General features: G+C 39.5%; 1 protein-coding gene across 2 annotated transcripts in view; it reads right to left on the reverse strand.

The window, feature by feature from the left end:
* MET (MET proto-oncogene, receptor tyrosine kinase) overlaps nucleotides 1-21336 on the reverse strand; it is a 109524-nt gene that overhangs the window by 46136 nt on the left and 42052 nt on the right. For both annotated transcript variants that reach the window (XM_081928920.1, XM_081928921.1), the window contains exons 3-4: nucleotides 10337-10528; nucleotides 357-482 (exon numbers count right to left, since the gene is read on the reverse strand). In XM_081928920.1, the coding sequence (XP_081785046.1) occupies nucleotides 357-482; nucleotides 10337-10528 (318 nt within the window). The remainder of the gene's footprint in view (nucleotides 1-356; nucleotides 483-10336; nucleotides 10529-21336) is intronic.

Below are 21336 nucleotides of genomic sequence, written 5' to 3' on the forward strand. Positions count from 1 at the left end.
GGGGTGCATTATTTGGGGTACCAGCTTACACAACTGATGGACTGTATAATGATAATAGGAGGAATCCTTGTACAGTGGTACCTCAGGTTACAAACGCTTCGGGTTACAAACACTTCAGGTTACAGACTCCGCTAACCCAGAAATTGTACCTCCGGTTGAGAACTTTGCCCCAGGATGAGAACAGAAATCACGTGGCAGCGGCGGCGTTAGCAGCAGGAAGCCCCATTAGTGAAAGCGCACCTCAGGTTAAGAATGGTTTTGGGTTAAGAGCGGACCTCTGGAACGAATTAAGTTTGTAACCCGAGGTACCGCTGTATAAAGGTATCCCTATAACCAAAAGATTATGAAATATTTACCCTGTTCCCGGTGACTACCAGAATATAACCATCATCGCCTGGCAAATTCTTAATTAGAGAAACAGGATGGTGATCCAGTTGGAAATTTACATGCGGTTCATAGTGTTCTGAACGAGAAATCACTATCTGAAAAAGAAAAAAATTAGAAAGCAAACAATTTATATTCATATTATGCAGTAATCCTGATCTACAATTATAGTTCCATTTGGGGTCGGGGATACAAATACCAATCCATTATAAATGCACTAAGAACCAATGAGAAAATAGCTTAAAATCAACAATGTTTTGAAGACAATAGAGGTCAACATTTCTGCAAAAAAAAAAAAAAAAATTAAAGTTGTATCACTTTTGGGAAACAAAAGACTTTAGACTGACAGCAATGAGTTCTAAAAGTAACCCTAGACACTGACTTTTGGACCAGTTGGAAGTTTCAGAGTTGTCTTCAAGGGCAGCCCCATATAAAATGCACTGCAACAATCCAATATGGAAGTTACTAGAGCATGGAGTACCATGTCCAAATCATCTCTATCCGAAAGGGGCAGCAGTTAGTGAACCATCTGGAACTGGAAATAACCACTCCCAGACACAGAGGCCACCTGTCCTTCAACTGACAATGTTGGATCCAGGAGTATCCCCAACCTACGAACCTGCTCCTTCCAGGGGAATACAACCCCATCCATAACAGTGTGTTCCCACCTTCTGGACCAAGGAACTTGAAACACATAACACCTGTCCTTTCAGGATGCAGTTTCAGGTTGTTGGCTCACATCCAAGCACTTGTCTAGCACCTCAAGCCACCTCTCCTGATTCAGATGGATAAGAGAAATAGATCTGGGTGTCATCCACATATGGTTGACACTTCACTCCAAAACTTCTGATGACAGCTCCCAGCAGTTTCCTATAGATGTTAAATAGCATTGGGGACAAGATGGAACAGTTTGCCACCCCTTAAAATGCACAGAAATACTGTTTTAGCTTTGTGCAGCTTAGTGTGTATGAGGCTAACCAAAACTGGCATGTAGAAGTCTTATTTTTAGATAAAGGTTAATAGCTATTACAGGGTGAAATAGTGTTCTCTTAAAAGTCAACTGTGGCAGAGTTGAATTCCTCAAGTAAAAAATTCTATGAAATCCCAGTTAACATCTTTGAATTACTTTGAAATAAACTTTTAAAAGACCAGTGCTGTAGCTATTCTCAGAGGGGTGGAATCCAATGGCTTAAAAATAAATAAAAAATAGCTTCCTTGCCACATTTATGGGCAAATCTAAGTACAATTTTGCGGTCATCATCTGGCTGTGCGGAAGAAGCAAAAACTCAGTGGAGATGTATAGTTTAAGCGGCATGCAACTTTGACCCAGTGTTTCAGACAAGGTTTGGTTTTACAACCAGGAGAAAGTGTGAAACACACACACACACACACACACACACACGAATAAACTGCAAAGCTGCGTGAAAAAACAGATTAATGTTGGTATTAGGGAGAGGTAAATCCACAGCTGCAAATACCTTTATAATGGATCATTAGCTGTGTTTTCTCTTGAATGCCCACTGCTACAAAATGCCAAGAATGCTTCCTCTTATTGCCAAATGTTATTTCTTGATTGAGCATGCATTAACCCTCAAATTGCTTCTAAGATGCACCTTCAAAACAATGCCAGAACCATTTGGTCCTGTTTCCATGGTTCTAGCGAGCTGGCCAGTACTTCAGCAAGGATCCATTATCACTGAAACTGAACACCACAGCAAGTAAACAAGCTTTGTTCTGGCAATCCAGGCTGAAGACATTCCTTACTACTAGTAAAAGTCGCAAGTGCTATAAACACATTATTACCTTCGCTATGTTGAGGCCATTGCCACAACCTCTGAAATGCATTTTAGGGAAGCTGTTATAAGGGCTCATCCCTAAGGGCCTGTGTCACATTTTCTAGACACAGATCTGGGATTTCCAGGTCAGTGTCTGAATGGTGGTGTTTGTTTTTTTCCCCTAGCATTTTCCCTGGGAAATCCTGCATTTTACTGCTGGATCGGAGAAAACAGTACCAAGTTGAATTTAATAATTTTCTTCTGAAGACCAATTGGGTCAAAACATGTCATATTAGGCTTTGACCTGAACTGAGGTCAATTTGTTACTGTACCATCACTGCAATCATCTATTTTGACTACATTTTCATATTTTCAGGTTGGATTAAAGTTTTGCTTTATTTCCCTATAATAATTAGAAGCATTTCACGTTTTTTATTCTCACCAATGGGTTTAGTTTTGTTGGTTACATGTAGCGTATTTTCTTTATTAATTATTATATTTATATGCCACTTTTCCTCCAAGGAGCTCAGCATGGCATATGGAGTTCTCTCCCCTCCCCATTTTATTCTCACAATGAGGTAGGTTGGGCTGAGACAATGTGACTGGCCCAGTGTCACCCAGTGAGATTCAAGACAGGAATCTAAACCTAGATCTCTCTTAAAAAAAAGGTAAAAGTAAAAGACTCCTGGACAGTTAAGCCCAATCAAAGGAAACTATGGGGTTGTGGTGCTCATTTTGCGTTCAGGCCAAGGGAGCCAGTGTTTATCCACAGACAGCTTTCCGGGTCACGTGGCCAGCATGACTAAAGGGCTTTTGGCGCAACAGAACACCATGACAGAAACCATAGCACAGGGAAACGCCGTTTACCTTCCCACCACAGTGATATCTATTTATCTGCCTGCACTGGTGTGCTTTCAAACTGCTAGGTTGGCAGGAGCTGGGACAGAGCAACCGCAGCTCACCCCGACATGGGGAAACGAACCACCGACCTTCCGATCGGCAAGCCCAAGAGGCTCAGTGGTTTAGACCACAGCTCCACCTGTGTCCCTGATCTCTCTGAACCACAATGACTATTAACCTTTCCTGAATTGTATAAACAAGACCTTGACAAGCATCCATCCCAAAAAAGTTTAGCTTCATTCTCCCGCCCCCCCCCCCAGAGTAAATACTATAGTGCACTTTGAGCCAAGAAATACAGACCAAACTTTCCTGATTAAATGGCTGAGTTAGATTTATAATGCTGGCTCTGCTGATAGATGGATTTTAACATTAAAATATAATCACATATGAATGTGTAGTGGCTTTCTACAGCAACTCAGGATATTTCAGTAACTGCTGTCTATGGCGATGGCAAGTACTGAATATACAAGATCAAGAGATTAATGTCTCATTTATACTGGAAGTGAGTATTCAGATTGAAGTACATGGCTACCAGATAAATTCAGTCAAGCATTTCTTTTTCACACTACCAATTGATCCCAATATAGTCAGAAGTCTCAACTACCAGTTAAATGACACCCAAGTCTGCATATTAAGACTGTAATTATTTCTGTGAAAATGAATGCAGTAACTTTTTTTTATCACAGTGGGGGTCAGCGTTGGTGCCTATTAAAGCTGTGTTATTCAGTATGCATCTCAAAGATGATTTCTCCAAAACCAGGAGGCTTGCTTGAAACTAAACCAAGTTCTGCCTTATGATTTTTCTACGGCTGTCTGGCAGGTGTAAGCCATCATCCAGAACAGAAATGCCCAAAGCCAACTTTGCTGTATTTTCACATCATTTTCAGCCTACCCTTGTAAAAAGAGCATGTAAGTATCTTTAAAATACTGTATAACATTTTAATTCATTGGGTATAATAGATAGAGGTTTAAATATACTTTCCCCAAGAAACCGGAAGCATTTTTGCTTGGTTTGATGGGAGAAGAAATTGCAAAGGTAGATCAAAGATTATTTATGTATGCCACAACAGCGGCAAGAACTTTATATATATAATATTATAATAATTCATTATTTATATCCCGCCCATCTGGCTGAGTTTCCCCAGCCACTCTGGGCAGCTCCCAATTGAGTGTTAAAAACAATACAGCATTAAATATTAAAAACTTCCCTAAACAGGGCTGCCTTCAGATGTCTTTTAAAAATAGGATAGCTGCTTATTTCCTTGACACCTGATGGGAGGGCGGGTGCCCAAAGGTAGAAATTACAGAAATTACCAACAATTGAGGAGTGGCAGATGAAGATGATGGACTATGCAGAGTTGGCCAAGCTGACTGGTAGGATCCGGAACCAAGGCAACCAGAAATTTATTTGGTATTTGAATGATCATTGTAAAAATGTGAAGACACTTGCAGGATTGAAATAAATCTTGCAACGAAATGTAAAAATAGTATCTGACCATGGAGAAGAGAGGACTTTAAGTATAAAAAAGGACAGAAACTGACAGTTAAAGTGTGCATACAATCTATTTGGAAATAAAAAACCAGTTGAAGGGATGGAGGGAAGTCATGAGCTTGGCCGAGCAAAAAGTATATGACTTGTTATTGCAATGTTGGTATATTTTATGTTTAAAAAAGAAAATAATAAAAAATTATATATAGATAGTGAGATAGAGATATAGTATAATAGATGCACTTTGGAGACTCTCACCTTTTCCATTTTAACAAGGAATTATCTCAAAACAATTGCTTGGTTTCCCTACCACATACCCTTAAACCTGTTGGATTGCTCGATACCCCACTTACTTGAACTAACTTTGCCACCACTGGGTTGAATCCAATACTGCCCACTCAGTAGAAGCAAGGCTCTTTGATCCAGAAGAAGCTTCCATCAGTGAGAACTTCTGATGACATTAATACCCTTGTATCAGTATGCAAAGGCCAGTGATATTAGTTTGTATTATTGTTGTTGCTGCATTTATATCCCACCTTTTTCTCCAAGGAGTTTGAGGTGATACACATGGTTTTCCCCTCCTCACAACATCCCTGTGAGATACGGTAGGTTAAGAGGCAGCAACTGGTCCAAGGTCAACCAGTGAGCTCCCTGCCCAAGTAGGGACTTGAACCCTAGTTTCCTAAGTCCTAGTCCAACACTCTAACCATTACACCACACTGGCTCTCCAAGATCGACAGCAATAAATTGTGTATAACCTTGTAAAAAATAGATTCTGGTTTATGAAGCCATAGTGAGTACCACGGACACATGCTCTTCCCTTTCTCCTCCTCTTCTTCCATGGCGTGCCAGGTCTGGCATAGTTAGCATTAATTCAGAGTTTCCAGTTATATCCAAACTGGGGAACCATGGCTTAATGTTGGTTAACAGAACAAGGTTGTAGTACAGAATCTGACCGACATTAACTGGAGTCCCCCAGTTCAGACATAACAGGGAACTCTTGGTTTCATGCAACTCATGATCTCCATGATAAAACCTGAACATGGTGGAAATAAAGAGAAGTACATGGCTATGTTTAACACTGTTAAACATGTTTATAAACTATGGTTTATAAAACGTGGGTTAGTGGCCTAATGTTGTTGTTGTTTAGTCGTTAAGTCGTGTCCGACTCTTCGTGACCCCATAGACCAGAGCACACCAGGCACTCCTGTCTTCCACTGCCTCCAGCAGTTTGGTCAAACTCATGCTGGTAGCTTCGAGAACACTGTCCAACCATCTCGTCCTCTGTCGTCCCCTTCTCCTTGTGCCCTCAAATGTAGACTGGCTTATTGTGGGAATTTTTGTATCAGACTAACCAGCTGGAAAAAGGGTTCAAGGTGTCTATTTCTGGTGCAAGTCATCATATTTCTATAACTTCCATAAACCATGCTCAACTTTCACCCACTGATAATATAGCTTTATGTCCATAATATTGCTAGTTGTGACAGCATCATTCTTTCTAACCAAACCACTGCTGAGAAATACCCAATTCACTTTGCACCCAACAGCTGTAGTTAAAGGCTACATTCCCAGCCACACATCAAAAACAGTCACAACAGTAAGAGGCAGAAACAGCTGCAAACTCTTGGGTTGGGGGGAGGAGAAAAACTTGCAGAGAAATTGTCATCCAGCTTTCAGAGGAAGTAAAGCCATTTTTCTTTCTTTTCTCATGCGTGACAGCTGTCTTAGCAGGAAAAAAAATTATTAGCAGTCTGTTTTGTAACAGAAACTCAACAATATTTAATGAACTCTGAAATCAAGGATATTCAGGGACCAACACAAAGTTTAACACTTTGGTGTAGCCAAAACAATGTGTTTGACTGGGCTGCAAGTTCTCCAATACAGCAAGATTATCCCCTTCTCCCCATATCATTACTCTCTTTAAAAGAGGGGGAAAGGCTAAGATTTTTATCTGCACTCTAAAGACAAAATCCATTTCCAAGTCTAATACTTAATTGCCTGAAGTAGTTAGGATGATAAACTCTACACTTTCTTCTCAGCTGATAAAGTGGTTTGATCTTCAAAATAAACTAGAAGACAGTAATTGAAAAGGATACCTGCTCAGTAGCTCAGTGTGTGTTACACTGCTGTATACAAGCCCTCAGGACCAATATAGAAAAACAGTAAGAGACAGAACCCAAGTTGTTTTTGTTTTGCTCCAAACAGATGCATTAATCTTTGTTCAATCTGCCTGATTTGCAGGGAGCAGTGGGGGCAGTAAATATGTAATATTCTTTGGGGCCATGGCCAAAGGCACTTATATATTCTATCATGGTCTGTTTGAATTTCCATGACCATGCTCTATTTTTCTATGCAAATATTATGTATTTATTATTTTATTAATTCATTAATTGCCCTTCATATAAATCTCAAGGCAATTTACAGCCCTACAACAACAAAACAACTAAAAGCAGGTTTTAAAACAATGCAAAAATACAGCAACTAAATACTGTTATTATTTTTCAAAAGCAGCTTTCTAGGTATCTGATGGAGCGAACAGAGGGTGGATAAGATTTGGGGGGGGGAAGGGCAGTCTCACTGTAGCCCAATGGATTGTCACGTATGTCATTAAACTATGTGCTATCTGAACTACATATCACCCCCTATCTGGACAGGGATTGCCTAACTACTATTGTCTATGTTCTGGTAACCTACAGGTTAGATTACTGCAGTGTAGTATACATAGGAATGCCTCTGAACACAGTTTCGAAACTTCAGCTGGTGCAGAATTCAGCAGCCAGGTTGTTCACTGGGGATGATTGTTGAGGTATATTTACATGATGCAAGGAGACTGATCTGGACTTTTACATTTAGCCAACCAGGGAGCCAGCATCGCAAAAGTGCATCCCACCCCTGGTCCCTCAGCTTCTGACCTGGCCAGAGCAAGTGGTAGAGTTGTGTATCTTGTCAGTGGCTATACCACTCTATTATGCTACCAGTAAGGTCTTGGGATTACTCTACCCAAAGGAAACTTAAACATGGAGTTCTGTGAATTTTGGCTGAACTTTGTACGCAACCATTGTTTCCAATAACTATATTGGTTCGGTTGCCTCATTTCCTGCTGTTCAGAAGCAAAGAAGCACTCCTTTCTACCTGCTAGCCACATAAAATGAAATTTCAGTACACTTAGCTTTGGCCAGATGATGCCAAGCATTTATGATTTTCTAAACCGAGTGTTGGGACATTAGATTTGTTCAGTGATGTAACTGTTCTAATAATCTGATGTAAGGCAATGCTCCATCCCAGGAAGATTAAAGACATTCTAATAATTGTGGAAACCTCCCCTTTCCCTTCTCATCTGCTAAAACTTAGGGATTTTGATAACAAACATACTTGACACTATTTCCCAGGCAACTATTTGCATAATTAAAAGAGGAAACTAATTTAAATAGACCTTGCATTCTAAATTTGCTGTATATCCTGTAAACACAACATTTCTGCAACTCTCCAACTCCTTTTAAAAAGAAGGCATTTCAAGGAAATATATATATTAACAGCATTTTGATGTATATGTGGTTACTAGGCATTAATGGCAGGCTGTTTGTTCTGTACTGCTGAACATGTCAGCTCTTGGGCTGTGCAACAAGAAGAAAGGGGGAAGGCTCTGTGGGTTACTGCAATATGATAACTTGCTCTGTAACTCAACCCAGCCTAATTCAGGGGATGTGACTATTTCTACTAATGGCACAATGTATTTTATACAATCACATTCCTTTTGCTCCCTTGGCTGGCCTTACAAAAGGAAACGTGTTCTGGAAGCATTGTCCTACAATTTTTTTTTAATGTTTCATGCGATGGGGGGCAAAATGCTGAGTGAAATGATCTGGCATAAGAAATGAATGAATAATAAGGCCATTATAAAGCAGAAACATCTAACTACTTGTACTCCTATCAAAAACACTCTATGTTGAAGCACAAAAATTTGCAGAAGACTAAGAGGAACTTGCAAAAAGAAACGATTTTGCTATTACTAACATTTTCCTTATAGCCAACCCTTTGCTATTTTCCTCACCTCAAGGTTTCAGAAACTCTGAAAATGAAATTCAAGCTCTCTTTTGCTACTGGCCTAGACATTTGCATGAAATAAGTGAGTACCATCATAGAATGTTTTTTTTGGAGGGGGGGAGAAACAGGTCGGAAATATCTGAAAGACCATCTCCTTCCCTAAAGACCCTCTTGGGTGCTGAAATCGGCAGAGGGGGCCCTCCCAGCACTAAGGAGATACTGATCTATTTATAAGAGGCAGCTTTATGACCCAGCAGCAAAGGCACTGGCTGCTGAAATGAACAGATCAGTGCTACGCAAGGTGGTGGTCTCTATTGGCTGTTTCTCCATATCAGCTCCACCACAGTGCAGGTTGAGTGGGTTTATTTAGGGATCAAATATGTCACTGGTTCCTGACACATGGGCGGGTGTGGGGTGAGAAGACTGCTGGTTCAACATCAGATAGCTTGAGAAGCACTGGAGTAGATTATGATAATAACTATATAAACAATACAGACAAAATAAAGTCATCACCCTATACCAAATGAATTACTGGTTATAAATTGAGTGAGAAAGACTTAAGAGAAGGAAAAAGAAAAGCATACATAATAGCAGTGGCAGATTAAAACAGCTGAGCAGCATTCTCAACATCTCCAGTTAAAGCAGTGTTTCCCAAACTTGGGTCTCCACCTGTATGTGGACTACAACTCCCATCATCCCTAGCTAGCAGAACCAGTGGTCAGGGATGATGGGAGATGCAGTCCATAAACAGCTGGAGACCCAAGTTTGGGAAACATTGATTAAACGCAGTGTTTCCCAACCTTGTGCCTCCAGCTGTTTTTGGACTACAATTCCCATCATCCCTTGCCACTGGTCTTGCTAGTCGAGGATGATGGGAGTTGTAGTTCAAAAACAGCTGGAGGCACAAGGTTGGGAAACACTGGATTAAAGCATTGGGGGAGTACAGCCACTACAAGGCTAGATGCATCAATGATTCCACTCAATGTAATAACCCTAGGGAACAACAAAAAAATAATAGATTTTTTTTAAACTATCAATTTTTTATTGATTAAAAGATTTGCATGTCTATACAAACATTATGTACTATCTCTTAACAGGTTAAAAAAAGAGAGAAAATTATCGAAAATAGAAAATTTATAAAGAAAAAAGAAGTAACAAAGATAAGAAACAAAGAAATCATTTTTTTTAAAGTTATTTACATAGTAAAAGTACTCATCAGCATAATCCTTCTCATTATACTGTTTGATATAACATTCTTCTTTACACAGTTTTACATTGTAAAATATCATTTCTTTCTGCTTTGTATACATTCCTTTGATTTTTTCTTTACAAATATCACTCAATTTCTGTTAATATGGAGTTATTTGTACAATAAAGTTTTACATAATTCTTAAATATTATCCATTCTCTAGTTGTTTTTTTTGTTTCGATATTCCTCTAACTGATCCCGTCAGTTTTGCTAATTGTAGATATTCTAACGTAACCCTAGGGAACAAATCTAACATGGAGGGAGATCAAGGTGTCAGAGAAAGCAACTCAGAAACCCTAGCATCCAGATTTTATTCCACTTGGTTTTTTTCTAATTCCCATTTAACCTATATCTATATATTCTTTTGACATTCATTTACATTGTCTTTCATTCCCTGTAAACTGAAGCTTCCCTCCCTTCCCTTCCATCCCTCGACCCTTACTGCACAGGGTGAAGTTCAAGTGAGAAGGAAAAATCACAATCAATATTCCTTACCTGAATGAAGCGGCCTTCAGATGTGCCTAGATTTGCTATGGTAAGCACCCCTTGGGTGAAGACAGATATAGATGTCAACAAGACTGTGCTGAACTGCTCGTCAAATAAGTCAACCCGCTGCAAAGGTATTGTAACCTCCACCCGATACTCGTCATCCTGTGCTCCGCAATAGGTGGTGTTTCTTGAAAATGTCTGTAAGGAAAGTAGAAATGTGTTCAGCAAGTGACATGGGAGATGTACACACAACCCCACTGCCAGAAAGAAAAACTCACTTTAAAAGTTGGCAACTGTTTTCTTACATCTTTGCATCATAATACTATACAGTGGTACCTCAGGTTAAGTACTTAATTCGTTCCGGAGGTCCGTACTTCACCTGAAACTGTTCTTAACCTGAAGCACCACTTTAGCTAATGGGGCCTCCTGCTGCTGCCGCGCCACCGGAGCCCAATTTCTGTTCTCATCCTGAAGCAAAGTTCTTAACCTGAAGCACTATTTCTGGGTTAGTGGAGTCTTTAACCCGAAGCGTATGTAACCTGAAGCGTATATAACCTGAGGTACCACGGTGTACAACAAGTACCAAAACAATAAAAGGATTTTCTTCTTACAGAAGCATCTCTTACACCATGGGTAGGCAAACTAAGGCCTGGGGGCTGGATCCGGCCCAATCGCCTTCTAAATCCAGCCTGCGGATGCTCCAGGAATCAGCGTGTTTTTACATGAGTAGAATGTGTGCTTTTATTTAAAATGCATCTCTGGGTTATTTGTGGGGCATAGGAATTCGTTCATTCCCCCCCCCCCAAAAATAGTCCGGCCCCCCACAAGGTCTGAGGGACGGTGAACAGGCCCCCTGCTGAAAACGTTTGCTGACGCCTGTTTACATCAATTTCATCCTGTCATTTCCAATATACCATTTTCTGCTTAAACTGAAGTATTTTGCATTCAAATACCCTGTGGAGAAGTTTATGCACACCTTACCTAGCAGATTAAAAAAACCCAACACTGATGGATTTATTTTATTTTAATTTTTTAAAATGTGAAAGTGTGGTTTCTATGGCTTCTTATTAGAAAATGTCTGCAGATGGCAAATGATGTCATTAGACCTAGACATTTGCTTTTAAAAGAGAAAAGGTGTTGCTTTTGTCACCTGAAATTCAGCCCAGGCAAAAATGCAGTAAGAACTGTGTGTTGCTCACACAGTTTCTAATAATTATTACAGTTGGGCCCTAACTGAACTTGTCTCTGCACTTTGAACTGCTTTAATTTTCCTCTGTAGATCTGGCATTAGGGGATCAGGACTTGATGGCAGTTAGCCATTGATCGGCTGCTCCTAGGTAAATTTTTATAATTCTGTTTAGGCCAGATTTCCCTCAAACACCTCTGGAGTTGTTTTTTGCCATGTTGAGTTGCAACCTTGCATTGTCTTCCAACCCATTAGTTTTACCTTAGTCCCTTTGGTTCAAGTTTCCATTTGTCCTTCTGTAATACAGTGGTACCTTGGGTTACAGATGCTTCAGGTTACAGACGCTTCAGGTTACAAACTCCACTAACCAGGAAGTGGTTGCTCCAGGTTAAGAACTTTACCCCAGGATAAGAACGGAAATCACGTGCCTGCGGCGCAGTGGGAGCAAGAGACCCCATTAGCGAAAGCACGCCTCAGGTTAAGAACCATTTCAGATTAAGAATGGACCTCTGAAGTGAATTAAGTTCTTAACCCGAGGCAACACTGTATATAAGTATTTGATAATCTGAGTGTATGAGTGTTAGTTGTTCAGGTTGTGTTCTCAGTAAAGCTGAAGACTGATTTACATGAAAGTGTGGCTTGGATGAGGCCTTAGTTGACTCAAGAAACACATAACGTGACGTATTGAATATGGAGCAATTACATATTGGGCTATATGAACTACTATATTACAGTATTGCCTGGCGAGTCCAATTCCCTTCTGTAGCAATAACATATTCAAATGTATTATTTGTACATGTCAATTATACTTTAAATTACATGAAACTCAGAGGGTCTTAGGGTCCCAAGAGGCAAAAATAGATAGAGAAACTAAGTAAATTTAATTAGGCTGAGAATATTTTGGTGTCCCATTGTTTAAAATTTATACTTGCCAATGCAGTTTTATATCTTCATAACTATTACCAAAAATAGATGGTTCATTTTAAATCTTCTAATTCATTGAGAGAAAATGCATGTATTCCTTTTCTGGGGAATTGCTCCCAGTACAATGTACTTAGAGAAACAGCATATCTATGTTGTATTGACAGTTCAATGATAATCTGTCAACTGAAAATTCAGTTACTATTGATGCTTCATCTTCTATATCAGATAATAAATATGGGCCATTTAGATGTCAATAAGAAAATTAATATGGCTTATTGTAGGTTTCTATTGCATAATATTAAATGGAGCGATACGCAGTGAGAATAGACACAATAAAATATGGTTGTCTTCTAGAATCAATACTTTGCTGTTTTTTTCTTCATTGTTCAACATTAACTTTAAGGGTTTTTTTAAAAAAAATAAAGGTAGATTATGTCATGACTGACTGCTTATTGAAATAGTAACGGAGATGTGTCCTTTAATTTCTGCAAAAGGCCTTTAAATAACAAGCCAAAATAAGGATAATAAAAATGTTGTCATTTTTAAATCAAATTTTTAAAATGTTAATTTCCATCAACCTTACTTCACCTTGTCAAGAGTGCAAGGTGACATCAGATAATCAGGAGGCTAGAGATAAATCTATCGAACTATTTGCTATATTTTTGCAATAGTTTTTGGATTCAGCAACATTGTGTATTGGACTAAGACATATTGTTACCTATTATTTTGGGTTCAACCACTTTTAACTTCCTCCTGCTACATTTCTCATTACTGAAATACAAAGGCAAGTTGCACAAAAAAGTGTTCAAGCATTATGCTTACATGCTATAGTAAGATTTCTAACAACAACATCCAAAAATGAAACCAAGGCACAGAACCCTTGAGATTTAATAATATTTAACATTGGTATAGAGAGACGGCAAGAGCTGTTCAACAATGGAACGGACTACCTGGGAAAGTAACGGACTCTCCGTCACTGGAGGTTTTTAAACAGAGGGTGGATGGCCATCTGCCAGGAATTATTTAGCTGTGATTCCTGAATTGCAGGGGTTTGTACTAGATGATCCTTGGGGTCACTTTCAACCCCACAGTTCTATGACTCTACATATTATTATTGTTGTTTTCTTTCTTGGAAATTGTTAGAAATCTTAATAGAGAAAAACATCATTAAAACAACAACAATTTTTAAAAATGCAGCTACCTCTAACTCCTAAAGGCCAAAAATCTATTTATATACTGTATAATCTTATCAGGTAGCCCAGGCATAGGCAAACTCAGCCCTCCAGATGTTTTGGGACTACAACTCCCATCATCCCTAGCTAACAGGATCAGTGGTCAGGGATGATGGGAGTTGTAGTCCTAAAACATCTGGAGGGCTGAGTTTGCTTATGTCTGAGGTAGCCAATCTGGATAATTGTGTTACTAAATTTTTAAGAGGCACCTCTGACTTTAACTCTTAAGGACATAGTTTAGCTTGCCTCACCACACCTCTAACTCACTAAATTACTATTTACTTGGCTGACAATATGGAAAAATGTCATTATCTCTGGATTAAATGCTCATATATCTGACGCCAGATTCCAGTGACAAATCTCACAAATATTGTAGCTCAGCAAGAGCCCTATTGGTATGTGACTGGGCATTTCAACTTTCTTCCATGTACATGAGTGAAAGTACAAAGTCTATTTGTGACTCATTCGGTGGGGGGGGGGGATGTATCTGATGTACACCAGAATTGGAATGCAATGAGGTTTAGGCAATTATTTAATCCATGTCCGAACTTAGTGTGAAGTCAAATTGTATCTTGCTTGCTCATACAGTAATTTGTGGCTAGTTGGAGTAACTCTGTACCATGATGTGGATCTTTTGTTTTGTTTTTTAAAAAAACCAAACACTTGTGGAGCTGTAGTGGAACAACCAAGTGTGCTCTCTCTGCTGATTCTAAGCTCTAAGGGAGTATGTAGGGAAAGAGGTGACGATCTCTCAGATATTTGGGGCCCAAGTCATTTGTTTATATAAGTCTTTAAAGGTAAAGGTAAAGGTACCCCTGCCCGTACGGGCCAGTCTTGCCAGATTCTGGGGTTGTGCGCCCATCTCACTTAAGAGGCCGGGGGCCAGCGCTGTCCAAAGACACTTCCGGGTCACGTGGCCAGCGTGACATCGCTGCTCTGGCGAGCCAGAGCTGCACACGGAAACGCCGTTTACCTTCCCGCTGATAAGCGGTCCCTATTTATCTACTTGCACCCGAAGGTGCTTTCGAACTGCTAGGTTGGCAGGCGCTGGGACCGAGCAACGGGAGCGCACCCCGCCGCGGGGATTCGAACCGCCGACCTTTCGATCGGCAAGTCCTAGGCGCTGAGGCTTTTACCCACAGCGCCACCCGCGTCCCATATAAGTCTTTATATACCACTAAATTGCAAAACATATCAGAGCAGCATCATTACTTTCCGGAAACAGACCTGGAGGTAGGAACAGAACCGCTGAAGTACTATGCCTCCATCCTTGAGTCACTGCAGAAGGATACAATCCATAGTTGTTGGGGGGTTTATGATAATTCAATGCAGTTTGGAATTTTGGATGCATTTTGATTTGTATACTATAGGTGGTATTTGGGTATATTTGAACCTGATGAAAACAGCTACAAATTTTTATCCTAAGTAACTTGGACTGCACAAATTCGACCTGTTGGCTTAATAGCATACATTTTATATTGTGATAAAGAAAAGTTGTATGAACCCCACCCCCATATATATATATTGGCAAGCTTAACTGACAGGTTGTATCCAACAATGTTGTCCCAGTAGTGCAAGGGCTTCCACCTGTGAAATGGACTTCCTCTCTTCTCCCCCCAGATTTGAGGTACCTTGGGCTAGTCAGCAGCTCTCAGCCTAAGGTTACTCAGAGAGTTCTGTGGCTAAGCAGAGATTTGAATCCAGGTCTCTATGTCCCAATCCAACATTCTAACCACTATACTACATAGGATGAAATCTATGAACATTTATGTTTATATCAAATCAATAGGAGTGCCTGGAAAATGCTGGCCCCAATTTCAGTAGATATCTAAATATCAGACATCCAAAGTCATTCAAATCAATGGAAACAATTGTTCAAAAGTCAAAAGAAATAGCAATAATAAGAAACATTAGCTATGAATTTAGCATTCTACATTTCCGGAAACTCCAATTCTAATTTACGGATAAAGCGAGGGTGGGGAACGATTATGCTAGTGGTGCATTACGTAACGTAAAAAGAGACAAATGTTGATGTAATTAGCTAATACAAATTAAAAACATCGCACATTTCCTTTTCGGAGATCATTCACGGTATTATTCACTTTTGGTATTGATTACCACTGCATCAGTTCTTGTAATCTGGTTAGTACATTAGCACTAAGTAAATAGTATTGATTCAGATACACATATAATGCATCCATGCAATCTTTGTATTTTGTCCATTTCCTTTGCATTAAGTTTCAAGACAGCACAAGCATAAAAGCTGCTAGCTGTTATAAAATCTAAAAGTATTTATGTGAGGTTGTAAAGGTAAAGGGACCCCTGACAGTTAGGTCCAGTCGTGGAGGACTCTGGGGTTGTGGCGTTCATCTTGCTTTACTGGCCGAGGGAGCCGGCGTACAGCTTCCGGGTCATGTGGCCAGCATAACTAAGCCACTTCTGGTGAACCAGAGCAGCACATGGAAATGCTGTTTACTTTCCCGCTGGAGTGGTACCTATTTATCTACTTGCACTTTGACGTGCTTTCGAACTGCTAGGTTGGCAGGAGCAGGGACTGAACAACGGGAGCTCACGCTGTCGCAGGGATTTGAACCACAGACCTTCTGATCGGCAAGCCCTAGGCTCTGTGGTTTAGACCACAGCACCACCCACGTCCCTTATGTGAGGATAAAACAAGTGCTTTTATCAATACAAGTTTCTGGAAATATTTAAATTGTAGCTTAGACAACAATAGTATTTGATAGAATGCATGAAAGAGCTATTGGCTTACAGATCCTTTATGCAACTGGCAGGTCTATGGCATTCATTGGTTGGGGGAGCTCTACAAGTTGGCTCCTTTCTTGTGTTCCACTAACATGCGAGGCTACTGCAACATGGGGGGGGGGGAGACAGGTGGGGAAGCAGTTCTGTTTTCCCACACATACATACAGGCCCAACTGCTACAGAATGCGAAGATTTTCAAGCCTCATATAACTCATTTGGCAAAATTAGTATGCAGATCACAGCATGTTAGAATATGTTGCTGCATGCCCATTTCTGGTATTTTGGCAGATTCCGGCTAAGGGAAGCAGAAGGCACAGAAAACAAAGTTAATCTCCAAGGCATACAGCAATTGTAAGTGCTTACAAGTTGCTTGCAGCCAAGTAGTACCAACCACACTTCTTACACCCACCACAGTCAACCTAACAATCCAGACTACAACTGTGTCAGAGTCAAAGAGTCAGAAGGGACCCCCAGGGTCATCTGGTCCAAACCCCCTGCTATGCAGGAAACTCAGCTAAAGCATCCATGACAGATGACTATCCTACCTCTGTTTAAAAACCTCCAGTGAAGAAGAGTCCGAACCTTCTGAGGGAGTTTTTCACAAATGAAGAACAAAAACTAATGATGATGCCGTCCCTATTACTTGTACATAATAAATAAGTTTGACATATAACCAGTTCAGTTAAATTCTTTTGTTCCATTTGTTGAGATAAAAACACATTTATTTTGAAACTTTGTGTTGTACTGTTTTGTGCAATGCTGCAAAAGCATGAAAAAATGGGGGAAATAATATGTATTTACTCAAAAATAGTATATTTTGTATCTATTTGTAATGTTCAACCCGTTTACTTAAGGTGAGTGTCTGTTTAAAACAAGTCACATAGCTACTCACAATCAAGAGATGTGATACTTTTAATCCTGCCAAAAAATTGTACTAAAAAAAAAAGAGATTATAGTTACAGAGCTTTGAAGCAGTTATTTGTCTCTATTTTATTAAATATTACTAGACATATCCAGGGGACAACAGATCAATAAATGTCTTTGCGGTTTCCTGGTGGAAGGCTGTAATTATTTTCTCCCATTACAAAATAAGCATAACTCAATTCCCCTCATCTATCATCTTTTGTAAAGAAATATCACTGTGTGTTTATTTCACTGTCTCCCTTGATTTCATTTCAGGGGGCCTCTTGCCTTCATTTCACACTCCTAAATCTTTTCTTTCTCTATTTGCATCTTCATTTGACATTGATAGTGACCAGTTTATCATGCAATGGCAGAATGATAGAGTGTGGCAAAAAGTCAGTAAGATAAAAGTTCTTCTAGGTGCTATGCATAGTGGGTTTTGTTGCTGTTTTTTGAATTATAGTTTATGCCACATGTCTTGAAATATTTCAGCTGTTTTGTACTGGATAAAACTGCAAGAACTAGCATCCTCAATCTGACTACTTCATGCTGAAAATGACTAAAATTGAATCTGTGTCCAGTCCACTGTATTCATTTCCCCACCAGGAGTGTGGCAAATAAAATGCCAGAGAAATTATTCAGAAGCTTCCAGGCTTATTTGCTAACCATGTTCTAGTGTCAATGAAACTAAAGGTGGTTTTGTTTTTTTAACCTTTCCCCGGTGTGGTTTGAATCTTTGTATTCTTCTTATTGAAGTTAAAATAAGAACTAGCAAAAGAGCAAAATCAGTAGACTGGATCCAGAACTAAGTATACATAACAGGAGTGGCAGAAGCTATTTTTTCCACTCTGCCTCCCCACTGCAGTGCCCCCTCCCAAAAATATTCCACCAAGGGTTGTGGCCCCTTAACCTAAAGAGTATTTCTCCCACTTATGTTCCAACCGAAATTGATAGGGACTGCATAGAAAAGTGTTCTTGGTAGATTAAAACTAGTGTTTACAACAAAAAGCATACCGGTAATCCCAAAATCTAATGTCTGTTTTTAATGGATTTCAAATGTCCGGTGGCAGTATTGTTATATACAGTAGTTCACATGTGGTGAAAGGGTGTGTGTTGCTGTATTATTGATTGTAGATGTATTGTTGTTTTGAGGTAATGTTGAACCTCGAACTTCACTGACAGGGGAGCTATGGGGGGTCCTTTTGGACTACTGTTATACCTCGGTTCGCAAATGGCTTAGTTGTCGAACAAATTGGCTCCTGAATGCCGAAAACGTGGAAATAAGTGTTCCAGTTTTTGAACTTTTTTTGGAAGCCAAGTGTCCAACATGGCTTCCGCTTGAATGCAGAAAACTCCCGCAGCCAATCGGAAGCAGTTTCTGAACAGCCAAGAGAAATGGTTGGCTGCCATCATTTGACACCAGTATAGAATTACTGAGATATTCCAGGTTTAGTGAAGGCTTCTCACCGCTCCTCCTCCTAAAGAAGCATCAATCATATCCATGGCTCAATTACCTCCCTTGGGCCAATGTGTAAAAGGCCCTGAAGCACCTAAAAAGCTTCACTGGACAACATGCAGAGGACACAATGAAGGTGAAAAATAAATACAGTGGTACTTCGGGTTAAGAAATTAATTCGTTCTAGAGGTCCGTTCTTAACCTGAAACTGTTCTTAACCTGAGGTACCACTTTAGCTAATGAGGCCTCCCGCTACCGCCACGCCGCTGCCGCATGATTTCTGCTCTCATCCTGAAACAAAGTTCTTAACCCGAGGTACTATTTCTGGGTTAGCGGAGTCTGTAACTTGAAGCGTCTGTAACCTGAAACTTCTGTAACCTGAGGTACCACTGTACTTTTTTGCTGCCTTGACTGCTTCTGAGTAGGCTTCAACATGAGCACACAGCAATGTTCTGACTGCATTTGTTGGGGCAGAGGCAGATTTAGGGGATGTAAGTGGTGCTGCACTGGGTGCAGAGCTGAGAGGGTGATGCAGCAGGAACTGCAACAATGACAAACAACCGAAGGCAAGAGTGGGGTTGTTGTTTTTTGCAAAGCCCACTTCATAGCAATCAGCTCCAGGGATTTGTTCCAACAAATACTATGCACAATGCAACATAGGGACTATAGACCCACTCTATACAAAGCAGTAATTAAGTACCCCAAGACCAATTTAAGTCTACCTGTATGTTAGCAACAATTTAGCATGAAGGTGTTTAATGAGTTAGATTTCAGAAAACCCGCAATGCATTTTTTCTAAGATTTCTAATAAAAAGTATTTACAACACTTGTTTCTCTGAGGTAAAAATCAGGAAAAATATATACACACATTTCCCCCCAATTACTACTAGGAGCATATATTCATTTTATTTCCTCCATAGTTCATCTTATCAGTGTTATTCATCAAAAGCCTGCTCACTGATTTCATATCTTATGGCATTTATTGAAATTGTGCATTTTGCTCAGATAATCAAACCATCAGCTTCCCTAATATATTCATATGCAAAACACTGGCAGAATCTGAAAAGTATACTCAAGCAAGCAACATTTTCCTGATAAGTTGAAACTGGCCAATGATTTCATCAATATTTTAATGAAATACTTTGGTGGGGAATACTATTAAATTGATCTGAAAGAGTTAAAAGATTTAAAAACAACATCCAGATTAAAAGAAAAAGGAGAGGCCAAACACTAATATGTTGCTATGGATGAAAACTGTTCTAAACACTTCTTTCTAGAATGAAAAATGAGTAAAGGAAATTAAACTTCAAGATGAAGAAGAATTTTGTTCCAAATACCAGAGGGCAAGGGCAAGAGGTGACTATGCAATATTTTGTTTACTTATGTTATTTAACAAAATCTATATACTGCTTGATTGCAATAACTCCTCTAAGCAATTTACAATCGCCACATTACAAATATTCCTGAGAAGTGCAAAGAATATATATTTTTATAGCACATTTTAGGGGCCACCAGGTGAAAGCCACAAATAACTTTAGCTAAAGAGCTTCATTCATTCCCAGTGAGACTGACCTTAAATTAAAGTACTTTGGGCATAGCAGGTTTTTGATTAAGCTGGTAAGTTTGAAAAATGAATGAAAACACTTTATTTTAAAATGTCTTAGTTTGGTATTGGTAAGCTCTAGAGAGGACTTTCTAAAAAGCCTAGTTTTGTGTCCTAAGCACATTCTTAGACAAGCTGATAACTAATGGTTTTTGTCCAGCAAAAATCAACAAAAGCATCCATATATTGTTTTCTAATGCAAAGCTTGTTGCTTGCTTTTCACTTTTTCTGAGTCTTAGAGCTCAGAACACACAAATAATGAACAGAGCTCATTTTTCCATAATCCAATTTACATTCTGTGGGGACAGTTCTGTGAAACATATCCATTTGCAGAAGTGAACTGGTGAGATTTCCTTGCCTATTGGACACACACACACACACACACACACACACACACTCCAGTGCCTGCAACTACCGGTAACTATTCGATTAAACAAGCATGTACTTGAAAAGCTGCAAAAATAATGTGCAAAAAGTTTTTATACAGTGCTAAAGTCCCTTATTTCATGTACTTCTATGATGGAGAGAGGCTACAATATTAATTTCTTAGTGCTGCAATAATGAGGGCTGAGAGGTGGGGTACAGGAAGTATTGGTATTATTTTGATAGAAGTTGCTAAATCTTCCTGAAAACGATGTTGTCAATTTAACAAACAAAACTATGTGATTTAGCTACATTGTGCAAAAGGCTGGTGTCAGAATACAGTGTCTGTGAAATCTTGTTAAACCCAGACATGCTTATAAACTCCTGCAAGTTTTGTTTTAAACTAAATTTGTAGCCCAACACCAGGAAGTTATGTTGTGAAAAAAGGTGGTTATGCCTTTTGTCAACTTGAACTTTCACTGATCTAATTCTCACACACCACCTGATGTTATCTAAACAAACAGATTCCTAAACACACAGTTCTTCCTCCTAGCTAGAAAACTGATGTTGCAACAG

Source organism: Podarcis melisellensis (assembly GCF_964234715.1).
Source record: "Podarcis melisellensis genome assembly, chromosome: 10".
In the NCBI taxonomy this organism is placed as follows: domain Eukaryota; kingdom Metazoa; phylum Chordata; class Lepidosauria; order Squamata; family Lacertidae; genus Podarcis; species Podarcis melisellensis.